The following is a 14,918-nucleotide window of genomic DNA, read 5'->3' as shown; positions in this document are numbered from 1 at the left end:
TTATCATGACCATGTATTCACACAAGTTTATTTGTTCCCCTCTTTTTTACAATAACCTCTCATAAATGTTTCTTAGAAAGAGCAGTGTATGTATGCGGGGAGTGTAATACAAAATTAGGAAACTGGTTGTCTTTTCCACACAATTTCTGGTTGTAATGTTTCAAATGAGAGTTCTCCTAAAGTGGAGCCAAATTTTTACAAAATCATTTTAAGTTTACTAAGTAGAGTTAACTTTTCAGTACTTGTCTACACATTCGCTCTTGGTGTATTCACATTCTATGTATTTTCTTATGATCCACAAACTGATTCAAATGATTTAAGTTATCCCACCATTTAAAGAGAAAAGATTCTGCAATAATCTGAAACCATGGAGTTATCTTAATTTCACCATTGGCTGCCTTTTTCAGAAGTTCTTTAAGTTCTTCCTTGGATACATAACAATAGCTTTTAATCTCATTTGGATCTGGATTCAAAGTTACATTTTTCTTCACAAACAAAATGTAATCAATCTCATGCTCTCCCCAGATACCATCAGATTGTGCCTTGTAGTGAATTCGAGTGAGATAATTAATTTCCTCTGGAGGAACCTAGAATTAAAATAAAACAATAAAACCATTAATAACAAAATAGTCATCTAAATTGATTTACTATACTTCATTACTACCTTGAACAACAGAATTACAGTGTTAGAATTGGAATTCTAAAATATTAATCTCCTAGGTGATCATATTTGGAAATAATATTACATAGTTCCAGGTGTCTAATTTTTTTCCCAGAAGACCAAACATGTAAGCTGATTTTATTGAATTATTTTTAAAAAGTCCCTAAAAACTGGAATTGTGAGCTATTGCTTTCATATCTTAATATTCCTTAATGAATATCTTTCATTCCTTAATATTCCTTTTTGGGAGGAAAAAAATTTATCATTTTAACTAATAACTCAAGAGGCTACAAATCAGCAACTTACCTACATCTGAACTTAAAATTATGTTGAAAATGTACACTTAAGATTTAAGCTTGTTGATTATAATACTTGGCTCTCTGGAACCATGGAAGTGAGTTATTTTGGATAGCTGAGTTTTATAGATGACTTAAAGTCTACCTTGTAGGTTAGTAAAGTTTTTACTGTTTTGGATAAAATATAAAAGTATGTTTTACTCATTTTTGTTTTTATGAAAACCGAATATACTAAACATTATTTAGCTTTTTCTTGATGAAGCCTGATTAGAATGGATAATAGCTTTTTCTAATGTTCTCAGAACTTCAATATTGAAGTGTATGTCCTATCTGATACTGTAGTAAATTATTGTTTCTGTGTTAATTGTAATAGTTTTTTCCGAGAAGTTTCCTTCTTGTTACCTGTAATTTCTTACTTTGTCATTGGTACTTAAAAAATCTTTTAAAATGCTTAATGAAAAGATTTCAGCTTGGGGTCTCCCTGGTGGCGTAAGGGGTTAAGATGCAACCTATAAAGCTGTCCGCAGCCTCTGCAGCACAAGTTCGATCCCCCGGCCAGCCAGCGAGCAATCCACATGGTGCAGCAGACCTCTCCTGACTTGCCCACTGCTCCCCTCAGTAATGTATTTCAGTCAGTCTGCCTATTCTGTTCCCCACTCTGTCTCTGGTGAATCCTCCACCCCCACACCTCTGGCCTGTACCCCAGTTCTTTTATGCATAAATAAGTAAATCTTTAAAAAAAAAAAAGATTTCAGTTTGTATGGTTAGTTGTACAAAACTGGCTACCTCTTCCATAGGAATTCCTAATTCAGCCTTCAAGCGCCTCTGAGCTGCTCTTCGTACTCCAATTGCATCGTTTTCTTCAAGTTCTCCTGGATTACTCAATGGATGACTACAACAAGTATTGGTAAAACAACCTGAAATGTTTGAACATATGTAAATTCACTTTTCTTCAAGATAGGTTTGAAAGACAATAAAAATTAATGAAACAAAAAATAAGAAAAAAGAAAAACAAATTTTTTTATAACAGCAAAAAAAAAGAATGATTGCCTAGGATTTTTAAAATCAATTATAATGGACTATCAGTAATCATTTCTGTGAAACAGACATGTGTAGTATGTTCTTTATTAATGCCTTTATAACCAAAGAGATCAAAATGTATAGATTTTTTAAATGTCTAAATCTATATATACATAACACGTATCTAAGAGTTCTTATTTTTTATTGCTATTTATTTGGTTGCACTCATCGTATAAGCTTCTTTTATGTTGAAAATGAAATTAAGTCAGTCACAGGATTTCCCTTTGGACCTTGGCTACCAGGAAGTTCAAATGACAAATTTAAACTAAACATAGTTTCCAACAAGATATCATACATTAAGTGTACTAACCAGGAAAGGTAATTTTAGCATCTGATCTCTGTTGTAGCAAGAGTTTATTTTCCGTGTTGAATAAGAAGACACTAAAAGCTCGATGTAATAATCCTAAAAGCAAAAGAGATAACATTTAGTTTAAAAATACCAGTAATTTGGTTGATTCTCCATTTGGGGTTCAGAGTATTAGTAACTTGACGCCATTTTAGCTTTTTTTCAGGCTTCTATTTGGAGAGTCTCCGCATAGCTATGATGGTGATCTCAGGCAGATGCAAAAAGATGGTCACCAAGTGAAAGATATGGTAAACTGCTAGCTATGCTACCAGCCAAATTCCTTTCCAGACACCTTTAGGTTGGCCTCAGTCTACTTATGAGAAAGTTAGGAAGGTGTGTGCTTCCCTTGATGACACCTCTCTCCATTTATGAGAAAAGCCTGAGAAATGATATTCTGTCAAGATTACACTATTCCCCTTAACAACAACAACAAAACCCCAAAAAACCCTGAATAAACTGTGTAAAAGACATGAACTGGAAAGAAACAGCTGTTATACAGGGAAAGTAGCAAGGTTGGTTCTACTATTACACATCTTAACTAATCAGAACTAAATCATATGTTTAAAAAATCACATCTCCTTTACTGAGTACTTTTCTCAGTTGACCTGTAATGCTCAGGCAAAACACTTTTAAATAGAATATTTTAAAACAGTACCTTTATCAATGTTTTCATTCAGGTGACAGTTCTTTTTGGTTTCAGCCCCAATTTTATTGTCATTTTCATCAATAAGAATACACATCTCCGCCAGGAGTTGAACCTGTTGTTTATCGAGTTTGTCGGTATTTATTTCAGGCATTGTCACAGTATGTCTAATCTGTCCTAGAATCCTAATATTAAAAAAGAAGAGAAGGAGAGGCTATTATACCATGTTTCTCTGCATGTTGTATAAAGACTTTGAAGAAACAATTCTAAATCTATGAGCCCAGAAAGCAATCTAGTCATTGCCAAAGGTAGGAATGATTCTTGTTCTTATTTGCAAGAATCTTCATCCCTATCAGGTCCCCAGGAATACTTCTGGTGCAGGGCCTCCCCGGTGGCACAGCGGGTTGAGCACCATGCTGTGAAGCTGTCTGCAGCCTCTGCAGCGCAGGTTCGATTTCTGGCCTGCCAGGGAGAAACCCACATGGCTTGGCAGTCTTCTCCTTCCTCGCCCTCTGCTCCCCTCAGCAGCGTCTTTGGTCTGTCTGCCTGTTTTGCTCCCGGCTCTGTCTCTGGTGAATTCTCTCACCCTCCCTCTCGTGCCTCTGACCTGTACCCAGTTCGTGGATAAATAAATAAATCTTAAAAAAAAAAAAAATACTTCTGGTCCATCATTCACTTCATCTCAGTCATCATGTCTCCTACAGGCCACCAAAGTGGGCCATTTATGTTGTCAATCTCTTAACTGCTAAACTCAATGTTCACTTAAATTCTTATCATGAAACCTCTGCAGCACGTGGCAGTGAATGTTTTCCCCTTTATATACTTTTCTTCCTTAGGTGTATGTCCATTAAGATCTAGTCTCAACCTAACTTTTCATCCTATCTTTCAACAAGTTTCTACATTCTCTCTTATCTATTTTCATAACCATCCCAAATACTTCCCTGCCTCTGTCGTTGCTCAAGAAAACCACACACCTGAAATTCATTCTCCAACGTTCAATATCCCAATATTTACCCCTTTTACCAATATCCCAGTAAGAGTTAATCTAGTTTTCTCCAAGGTTTCTTAATCAAATTGTGTGGCAATTCTCCCAACAGCAGTACAGAACTAAAACCATCCAGATGCACAAAAGAGAATTTAATTCATCATAGTCAATGGATATTTAGGGTCGTGTTCACAAATTTTTCCTATAAAGGGCCAGAAAGTGTATCCTACTTCCTTTGCAGCCTAAGCAACGCTTCAATTGACATGTCTGTGTTTCAATAAAACCTCATTTATGGATACTGAAATTTGAATTTCACATACAATGAAATATTTTGATTTCTCCCCTCAGCACCCCCTCCCCCCCAAAAGAAAAAAACCAAAAACAACAATAACAACAACTAAAAATGAAAAAAATATTCTTAGGTCACAGGAAATAACAAAATAGGGCAATAGAGCCAGATTTGGTCCACAGGATCTAGCTGATGGAGTACATCCCATTGAAGCTTAAAGTTCTGAACCTTGATTTCTCTCTTCCCAGTGATTTAAAGCACTCACGTAAGCATTTCTATAGCCCAACTCAATCTTTTTTACACATCCATATCCAGGATTTCTAAGCTCTCGGTACTTGTCATTTTTCAAAGCATCTAATGCATAGTTTATCCTCAGTTTCCTGAGTTGATGTGTATATAAAATACATACTATATATTTTGAAGTTTCTATGTGTTCTACTTAGCGACTTTCTTTCAACTATGTGTAAGTACAAAAGCAGCCACTTGATACAAGGCTCTCACCCTAAATACAGCCTGGGGTGAACTGTGTGTTTGCCAGAGAGGAGGTGTCAGGAATCAGTGAAGATATGACAAAATGAGCGCAAAAAATGGAAAACCACCTTAATAACTAAAAGCAGAGAGCAAGATGAATATTGTGCAAGATATATTTTAAGTCAACTTTAAAGTTAGCCTCATTTAAAAAATACATATTTACAACTTTTATAGGCTAGTTTAATACAGATTGAGTGCATCACCAAGGTAAATTCTATTACTACAGAATATAACAATGTTCCAAGTCATGTTCTCTTTCCCCCAGTTTCAGATTTTAAGACTGAACTTTATAATCACAAGATAGTTCATTTTAAGATAATATACAGAAGATCCTGGAACACTTCACCCAACCGAAAAAAAACAAGAGTAGTTACAGAATGTGATGCTGTCCATCCCTTCTGCCTCACTTCCAAAAGTTAGTGACTTTTGTCTCTATTATTTCCTTGTAGATAATGTATATCTATATCATGCATACATGTGCATAGATATACATATACGGAAATAGGATTTTACAATGGGCTAGAAAGTGTAGCCTACTTTTATAGGCTAGTGTAATATAAATTAAGTCATCATAGCCTATAGTTTGTTTTTGAACACTTTGTAAATAGGGGAATTATACTTTTGAGACTTCTGGGACTTAATTTCATATTCAACATTCCACTAAAGTTCTGCTATGCTTTCATGTGTAGATGAAGGTCTTTCCTTTTTACTGCTCACTAGTAGCTGACAAAAAGATTCATTTCAGAATCTAAAATGCCTTAAACTTAAAAAGATTTGATTTCACAAGTCTATGGACTCATGCATATACAAACACCTTTTAAAAGGCATGTGAACATTTACCCACCACGAAACTTAAAAGTCACCTCTTAAACCAGCAGACAGGTTGATAAGGGGACCTGTTCACTGTCAGAGCTACCTCAACTGCCTCCCACACTGACCTGGAAACCAGACTTCCCAGTCATTTCCCTCCCTAAAAGTCACACTCCCCAAAGACTGAGGTATCTTCACTTAGCGACTCTAGGGACAAGTGAAGTAACAATGCATCCCCTGCACCAGGTGCCACGGTGTGCACACCTGCCTTCCAGCTCGGCCTGCACCACCAACCCGCTTCTCCCACTCTGCTGGGCTACCAGCCTCCAGCCGGCTCCTCTCTGGCCTTGCACGCACGTATCTACCCCTGTACCTGTCAAGCATCACCTAAATGCCCCATTGTACCAGTCGGTCCCCGCCGCTCCATCCGCCGCTGCGCACTTGCAGCACTGCAGCTCCACCACTGTGCACATCCACCACCACGACCCCCAAGCACGCTACGACGTGTTACTATGCACCCCGCGCCCCGGGGATGCTCCCGCTGGGGGCCAGGAGGGAGCACCTGCAGGCGCGAGTCACCTGGACATCGATTCAACACGGAGGCGGTCAGATGCTACGAAAAGATGGGTGGGGTCTGTGCAATCCCGCTGGAGTCCCGAGGCGCCCCTAACACGGGGTAGGGCTCCGCACAGCACCGCCGGAGCCGGGCGCCTCCCAGGTCTCTCCCTCGCGGGCTCCTGCGGGGCCCACCTCCCCGCTGCGTTCTCCCGCAGGGACCCCCAACTGCCGTCCAAGCCCTGCAGAACCCACACCTGCACCCCATCTCTTACCCCTCCTCACCGGGAAAGCCCACCCTGCCATCTGTGCCCGCGGAACGCCACTGCACCCCGTTTCTCTGGCCGCCCCGCGATGCCCTGACATCAGACACCCGGTACCTCAGTCGCCGGCGTCCCGAGGCCTCAGGGTCCGCGGCGCCCGCAGCTCGCAGGATACGCTCTTGAGCCCGCCCCCAGCCCCAGGCCACGCCCCCCGGCGCCGGGCGCCCAACCGCGCGCGCCCAGGCCAGAGCGCGCCACATGCCCGCGGGCCAATCGCGCGCCGACCCGCGTCTGATGTCACGGCCGCGCGGTGGCACCACACTCGGCGCGTGGGATCGCTTGCCGACCTGACCTGGAGTCCTCCTCGCCCAGGTCCTCCAGGCGGCTCCCGGCCGCCGACCTGAAAGCCCCGCCGCGGGTGGGCTGCCTGTGGCACCGCGGGGAGCTGAGGGCGGGCGAGCCGAGGTCCGGCCGAAGTCCTCCGGGCGCGCGTGCGCACTAGGGGCTCTCGGCCGCCCAGCGTTGGGAGCGGCGCCCCACCCCTTCACCCCTTTAAGTGTGGCGGAAATGTGGCGCCCTCTCCCGAGGCCCGAGTGCGGGCGAAGCCGACTTCCGGGAGTGAAGGCCGGAGGATTTGTCTGGGAGTTGTGCAAGAGGCCCCATGAGTGTGCACGACGCCGAGGCAGGCGGTCAGGAACCTTGTAAGGGTTGATTTGTAGTAGAGAAACTTTGTATCAGAGAAGCCCCCAGCGGCCATATTTTATTCTAGTAGATTGAATAAAGGAAGAATGTTAGACTTGTAAAATTCAGATTACATATAACATTATTTTTCATATTAAAAATATTTGTTATCAGTGTACTGGTGAGAAAATATATTATTGAGCAAATGAATATAATAAAGATTGCAGCATAACTTCCAGCCCAGTTGCAATGAACATTCCATTGCAGGCATAATCAACAAGTTTACTTACTTAGAGCTCCTGCCCTTTTAAGATTCATGGCCAGGGCCTTATCTATAAGGTAGGGCAGCCGGCCATGTTGGTCTCTCTCTCTCTCTCTCTCTCTCTCCCTCCAAGGTCATCTTCTCCTGCATCTTCTCCCCTTGTCTGGGAACTTTGCTGCAAATGGCTGTGCCTGCTGAAAAACGATGCTATCAATGTAACAGATATGGACACAGTTGTGTATAAAAGGAACCCTTGGTCTTTAAATGGGTGCTCAGACCTTACCAGGCTACCCAGGTCTGGGACCTCATGCATGAGTAATAAAGCTTCTCCTGACCTCACCATTCCTGAAGTACTGCTTGTTCTTCCTCTGCCTGGGTGAAAGGCTAGAATTTATTTCTACAATAGTGTATGAATTGAAGTTAAGCTGTTTCTTTCATTATGCCAGTGACACTTTAAATATAGTCTGGGACATGATGGTTCCATTAATGACTTTTCAGCTTTACAGGAGATACGTATTTTGTAGAAGCAATACTTCAAATGTTGAAATTCGATTTTTTCCCCCACCCTTCGTAGGTTTAGCTGATACAGTTAACAAGTTTGTCTTTCCCCCATTTTTTGCAATTCCCCTTATCTAGCATTAACAGGATTGATGACTTGTCTTTCCCATTTGTTGCAGCTTCCCCTCCCCTTGGGAAGAAAAAAAAAGCTGGCGCCACCAGTTTCCCTGTAGACCCTTCCCCCTCGCCCTAAGGAAAACAAGTTGGCCATCACCCCTCTCTGTGCCTTGACACCTTCCCCTTCCCTTAAGATGAATGAGCTGACACCCATCCATCTCCCTGTTGAGCTGGCGCCCACTTGTCTCTGTGCGGACCCCTTCTCCCTCCCCTTCGCGGATGCCTACCCATCTCCCCCTGTATAAATACCCCTGCCCACTGCCAAAGGGGAGGACGGTGGTTTTTCGGACATGAGTCTGCCTCCCTCCTCATTTGTCGACAAATAAAACCGCTTTCCTTTTCCTCAAACTTAGTTTCCTTTTATTGGCTGAGGGAAACTGAGGCCGGCGTTCGGTAACATAGCTATAGGATCCCCTAGCAATATGGCAGTCACTATTGTCTGTTGTGCTCTTGCAGCAAATTTGCCCATCTGTGTGTGAGATCGTCAACACTGTTAGAAAAATAACTTTGTGTTGGATGCTATTGCTAAATGTAGGCTACTGTGACCACATTTAAGGTAGGCTAAGTAGGCTACAATGTTCTGGTAGGCAAACAATTCAGTAGGTGTGTGTAGGGACAAGAAGGACACAGTGCAGGTTTTCTGATGCAGCAGACCGGGTAAAGAAGGAGTCCTAGAGTGTCCTCGGTCGGTTTTGCAGGCTTTTTATTTGGATCTACCAGGCATATGGCAGGCAGGGGTGCTGGAGGGCCCAGAGGCTGGCAGCCCTCAGCAAATCCTCACTCTATCTGGGCTCTCTGGCATTCTCTCTGCTTCTCTTCTTCTTCTCTTGGCTTCTCTGCTCCTGCTGGCTTCCCCGTGATGCCATCCTTAAAAGCCCAGTCTTAGGACAGGTGAATCCCATCTACATACACCCACACCCTATTCCAGGTGCCCACCATCAGGCATGCATTCAGGACCGCAAGGTTCCGTCATCTATCCTAATGGCAGGAGGGCAGAAAAGCCTGATAATTTTGACCTTACCCTACAGCGTGTTAAATATATTTTGACTTATGATGTTTTCATTTTATTATGTTTTTATTGGAACATAAACCTACTATAATTTGAGGAAACTCTGTACTGAGTGAGCTTAGGGAAGTAGTGCAGTGGATTTTAAACTTTTTAGTCTCAGGTCATCTTTACACCGAAAATTTATTAAGGACATTAGTGAGCTTTTTCTTACAATTTGTATCCATCCCTATTTAGCTTATTAGAAATAATAAAATTGATATATTAAAATATTTTATCAATTTAAAGATGATCAATACATTGCATGTTAACATTTCAATGAAAAATGATTATTTTTTTCCAAACAAAAATTAGTAGAGGCTTGTGGGTATTTTGGTTACATTTTTGGCAAATCTCCTTAATGGCTAACTACAGAATACAGGTGTTATATGTTATGTTGGGCTGAAGTATATGAAGAAAATCTGGCCTTTCACCAGATGTGTAGGTAGAAAAATTGGGAAGTATTTTATTTGTTTTTTCTAATCAAAACTGCTAAAACAGGGTCAAAGGGCAGTGCCAAGGTGGGACAGGTCACTGTCTGAGTTCTCACCTGTGTGCTAACAATTGCAAGACAAGTCAGCTTACAGAGCTATAACAATGGGGTTTATTTAACAAATGAGAGTGGGGAAATATTGTTTCTAAGGCCACAAGCAGCTGTCTCAATTCAGATAGTGTCTGTAGCATCCTGTAGCGTCAAAGGCTTCTTATGCAAGATGGCATATGTAATCTGAATTTTAAAATTCTAACATAGTCTTCCTTTATTCATTCCACTTGAATAAATAAGTGATTGCCACCTGGATGCCACCAGATGGCCTAGAGCTGACATTGGCAAGTGGTGAGTCAGTATCTAACTCACGGTGACAGCTGGAGGTGCTAACAGGTGGGGCCCTTGAAGTGATACTGTAGCAGCTCATATCAACAGCCTGAAGGCTGGGGTAGACAGCACCCGGCACTGGACCAGACAGCAATGGAGGTTAGTAGCACCAGGAGGCAGTGACAGAGAAGTAGAAGCAGTGGACAGCTCTCAAAGGTGACTGGGCACAGAGTACCAATCACCTGTCAACAGTGCTGGATAACACTGCCCCGTAGTGCCAGTCACCAGTTACCATGAGGCAGTGTCAAATACACCAGTGTTAATAGATCTTTGTGAGCTATTGGTATGAACCAATAGCCAACAGCTCTTTGAGGCTCTAGGTCAACTAGGCCTTCTTGCTGGCAAGGAGGAAGGAAGGACTTGGCAAGTACAGCAGCCAGGTCTCTGCAAAGGGCTACAGTTCTGGCAGACCTCTCCTGTCACTCTCGCTGCTCCCCTCAGCAGTGCGTTTTGTCAGTCTGCCTGTTCTGTTCCCCGCTCCGTCTCTGGTGGATCCTCTCACCCTTCCGCGAATCTGGCCTGTACCCCGGTCTTGTATAAATAAATAAATCTTAAAAAAAAAAACAACAAAAAAAAAAACAAAGTACCCCACCCTACAAGCCATTTTCAATCTTTAGCATCTGAATGGAATATTTATTTTTATTTTTTTTAAAAAGACTTATTTATGCATACAAGAATTGGGGTACAGGCCAGAGGTGTGGGGGGTAAGAGGATTCACCAGAGACAGAGTAGGAAACAGAACAGGCAGATTGACTGAAATACACTGCTGAGGAGAGCAGGAGGCACGCCATGTGGGTGGCTCCCAGGCCGGGGGTCAAACTTGTGCTGTAGTGGCCGCAAATTTCTTCACAGGCTGTGTCTTAACCCTTTATGCCACCAGGGAGGCCCTCATATAGCAGCTTTTTGACTCATGAAAAATATTTTAACATTTTCATGCTTAATGAGAATTCAATTTAGAATTCCTACTTTACTGTTAAAGAAATTGCCAAATATGCTAAATGCCTGGCACACAAGTTCTCAAAATGTTTATTCCTTTCCCTTTTTAGTTTTGTGACACCTCATTTTTAATGAACTCATTTTAGTGACTTTTGTGGAATCCTAAATACACCAAGGGAATAACTTAAACTAAAAATGTCGTAACTTCATCTAAACTGAATGCTTTGTTGCAAATAAAACCACATATTAGTGTGTGAACTAGTTGAAAAATGACATTGTGGTTCATACAGCTTTTTATCAACTATCACGACAAGCAGACTATATTATGTGCGAAATAAAACTGTTGCTTTGACACAACTTCCAAAAGTCTGAAATCCTTAAAAGTTGATCTTATTGAACTGTTCTTACTGATAAACTGTTATAACACAATGCAGACATATTTTCAGTCTTTCAACTACATACTTTTTTTGTTAGTTGGATCCTCAAGTATGTTACATTTGTTTCTTGTGCAAGAATCATAGAAGAGCTTCTCGAATCCGAAGCTTTATTTTTTAAGGGAAGGAGCAAAAACGTTGACCCAAACAGAAGTAAAATGTTCTTGACTGACTCAAAATGAGAAACTTCAAAAGCTCAGTGTGAGCTAAGCCGCGGATTCCTGTTATGCAGCCTTCCAATCTTGGAACAGGGCCTGGACGCTGTTCAAGTTTCACCTTTTTCAATGAGTGATTCTGTTGCCTTTTTAGCCACGGGGAGCAAATGACGAAGAGCGGAACCTGGACGAGTCATCAGCAGGCATCTGCAAACCACTGGTCCTGCCTCTGTGAGCTCCACCAGGACAGTATCTCTCGCACAGTCAGGTCGCAGTGGGGACTCCGGTTTGGTGTCCAGTTTCAATTCGCCAAGTCGCGGCTCCGGGCCCAGAGACGGGCCTGCACATGACCACCGCCGCGGGATGGGCGCCAGGGCGGCTGGACGAGCGACACCGCACCATGACCTCCGGCTCTCCTCTCGGCTAGACGTGACTTCCCGGGTGGAGACTGACCGCGGAGGGACTTCCGGTGTCGGCAGGAGTGGAACGAAGGTGGGCGGGACTTCCGGCGGCGAGGGGCGTGGAGTGGTGGATGGGGATTGGACTTCCGGCCGCCGGGCCGTGTGGCCTGCTCGGGACTTCCGGCAGAGGCGGAAGTGCGGGGAGCAGGGCTGCCGGTGGTGGGGCAGCTTTAGGTGGAGACACGGTGTCCTGCACCCCCGCTGCGCGTCCCGGGCGCCACGTTGCTGGCAACCGACAGGCGGCAGCTCACGGCCTGGCGGGCACTGGGCGGAGGAGGCGTGACAGGTGAGTGCCGGGCCGCCATCTTCCACCCGGACGCTCAGCTCGGGGATAGGCGACTGCGGCCTCGCCGAGGTGGAGGAGTGCGGGAGGGACAGGTTGCCCCACACCCTCGCGTACTACGCGCCCCCGGCCTCTGACGTCGGTCCGCAGACCCCGCCCCTCCCGATCCAGCTTCTGAATCCGCACCCTTCTACCTGGTAACCTACCTGGCCATTGACCCCGCTTCTGACCCCGCGATCCTGTGCCATTTTCCGCTGCACCTGAGACCCAGGCCCTGGACCTCGCGCCCTGCGGCAGCCCCTCCCCACCTCCACCGTGGCTCGATCGAGGCACCACTTTGACCGCTGGCCTGTGTGGGCATCACGGTGCTCTGTCCACCTGCTCGCTCGTCGGTCCCAGTGCCACGGTGCCTGCCGTCCAGCGTGTGCCTTTAGAGTGCTGACCTGAGCCCGCTGACCCGGGAACTCCTGGCCGAGGTCTTCCTTTGCCCCACCTCCCTTCCGTGCTCGCCTCGTCCGTCCTGGCGTGCCTGCAGTGCTGGTTTTCCCATCTCCCTGTGAGACCTCACAGGAGACCGCACTTCTTATGCGCGATGCCTGTAGGGACCTGAGGGTAGGGGACTCCGGTCCCGCGACCTTGGGCAGGAGCCTAATATCTCCACTGCCCTGCCTTCTCCTGTTGAGGTTGTCACACAGGGGCCGCGCATTCTTGCAGTGGGGGTCTTTAGGTATGCTTTCTTACTCTTCCTCTAGACCTCTTGCAGCACTGTTTTTGGCTAGGTATTTTAGATTTTTCACTTATTTTGCTTGCCCTGAACTAACACTGTTAAGTTCATTTCCCTGACGTTACACTAAGAGCTCTCTAAATTGTCTTGTCTTGGTTTTTCTAAAGACAAAATTTTCCATTTATTGAATTTCATTCTTTATTGGTGGAGCTCGCTCTGTTAATTATTGAGATCTTTAAAAGATCTTGTTTTACTGGTGTCCCCCAGCTCAATGTTACGCACAGAGTTGATAAACATGCATTCTGTGATTATATCTAGAACAGTGACATCATTTTAAGCAGGTTAAGGCTGGTGACAGAATTCTGAGGTAGTCTCTTCATTGATGTTGCTCAGCAATTGAGTCTGACGTTTCAGCTCACTAGGAATTTACTTAACAGGGCTTTCACAGTAAAATGTTTATGAAAAAAAAAATTTTGAAGTTCTTTGGAAATTCCGTCACACCTTATGTTTTTAAATACTACATGCAAGTATATCCTTTAGCCATTCTTTTGCATTTTAGTAACATTCATGAAATTAAGTTCATAAGCAACTGTCCTCCTAAAAATTGTTTTAAAATTGCTCTGGATATATGAAATTATAATGTTTTGTATGTAGGGGTAATAAGCATGTGGCAGCATATGAGGGCAAATGAGTTGAATAGTTGAACAAATAATTCTTATTTATTTGAATGATAGGATAGGGAGGTGGGATTTTTGGAGGGTGCTAATTATACTTTCCTGACAATAGTATTTAAAAAAATAGGACAATTGGTGCATGGGTGCCTTGGGGAAGGAAATTCTATGGGGACTCAATCTGAGGGGGAGGGGGGAAGCAAATATTGTCTAAAAAAATTTAAAAAATGATAAATGTTAAAATAAAAAAAGTAGGACATTTTATTCACATAAATCTTCTGTTTAAACTACTGATCTGTCCTTTGATACTAAATTGGTGTGACTATCTGAAGGAAAAAAAATAGTTTTTGGAATTTCAGACATCTGTAGTAGTTTATGTTTAGGTGAAACAGCTTGCTGTGGTTAAAGTAGTTTATTTTCAGAGTGAATTTTTTTTTTAATAATTTTATAACCAGTTTGCTAAAGTGTTTTGTCTGCCAATGTTTGGGGCCTGTTGTATCTCAAATGGATGTTGTGAGAATTAGTGACTATTTTTACTGATCATTTGAGGTCACAGCAAATGACCATTTGGGGCAGTTCTTTATCTCAGACCTGTTCATCCATTAGTGTCCCTCCATTAATTTTGTCTACCCTTCCTCTTGTTCAGTTTAGATTCCATGCTACGTCATGTCAATCTTTCTTTTACAAACACCTGCAACTCTCTTGCCTCTCTTTCCATGATACCAACCTGAAAAAACCCTAAACTTGTTTTTTAACAAGTTTGACCCATGGCCTGAGGTGAAGACAGATGGTAGTTTAGCCCCTGAGCCCAGGGCTTGCTCCCCACCAAGGAAGGAAGGAAGTGTGGTGGTAAGTCTGAAGAATGTTGGGGAAAGCTGGAGCATGTGAATGAAAAGACAAGAGTAAAATTTGAAAGAGTTTCAAGAAAAAAAATTGTGATTTATTTTGGGAAAGATTTTGTGAAAGATTAACAACAGAAAAAGACATTTAAAAGAAGATCTAGAGGAACTTACAGATCTAATTTTGGAACAGTTGTGAATGATTGGAGAAATGATTGGAAAGGGCAGAACTTGAACTAGCCAGATAATCTTAGTGTTGATAACTCGGCATATGACACATGCATTATGAGCCTGTGTTGAGCTACGACTTCTTAGAGTTTAGTTAGAATTTATAATTGTTCAGAATGTTTATATTTGGTTGGAATTTGATCAAAAGGAAAGATAAGAATGTATCCACTATTACATGAAAGTGAAAAACA

At 43.1% G+C, this 14,918-nt stretch overlaps 2 protein-coding genes across 2 annotated transcripts in view; one reads left to right on the top strand and one right to left on the bottom strand.

The window, feature by feature from the left end:
* Positions 1-269: 269 nt before the first annotated feature.
* IDI1 (isopentenyl-diphosphate delta isomerase 1) lies at positions 270-3,201 on the bottom strand (the record flags this gene model as incomplete). The annotated part of the gene is made up of 4 exons (XM_084254473.1): positions 3,039-3,201; positions 2,348-2,440; positions 1,744-1,874; positions 270-587 (listed from the first exon to the last, which is right to left on the bottom strand). The coding sequence occupies exons 1-4, from the start codon at positions 3,178-3,180 to the stop codon at positions 270-272; spliced, it is 684 nt and encodes a 227-aa protein (XP_084110599.1). The 5' UTR covers positions 3,181-3,201.
* An 8,961-nt stretch (positions 3,202-12,162) lies between these two features.
* Positions 12,163-14,918, top strand: part of WDR37 (WD repeat domain 37) — a gene marked incomplete at its 3' end in the record, with an annotated part of 47,800 nt that continues 45,044 nt past the window's right edge. Inside the window, exon 1 of the mRNA XM_084253979.1 lies at positions 12,163-12,268. The remainder of the gene's footprint in view (positions 12,269-14,918) is intronic.

This window comes from Talpa europaea (genome assembly GCF_964194135.1).
Source record: "Talpa europaea genome assembly, chromosome: 14".
NCBI classification, from domain to species: domain Eukaryota; kingdom Metazoa; phylum Chordata; class Mammalia; order Eulipotyphla; family Talpidae; genus Talpa; species Talpa europaea.
Note: the sequence above shows the minus strand (reverse complement) of the source record. Positions and strands in the feature narration are given on the sequence as shown.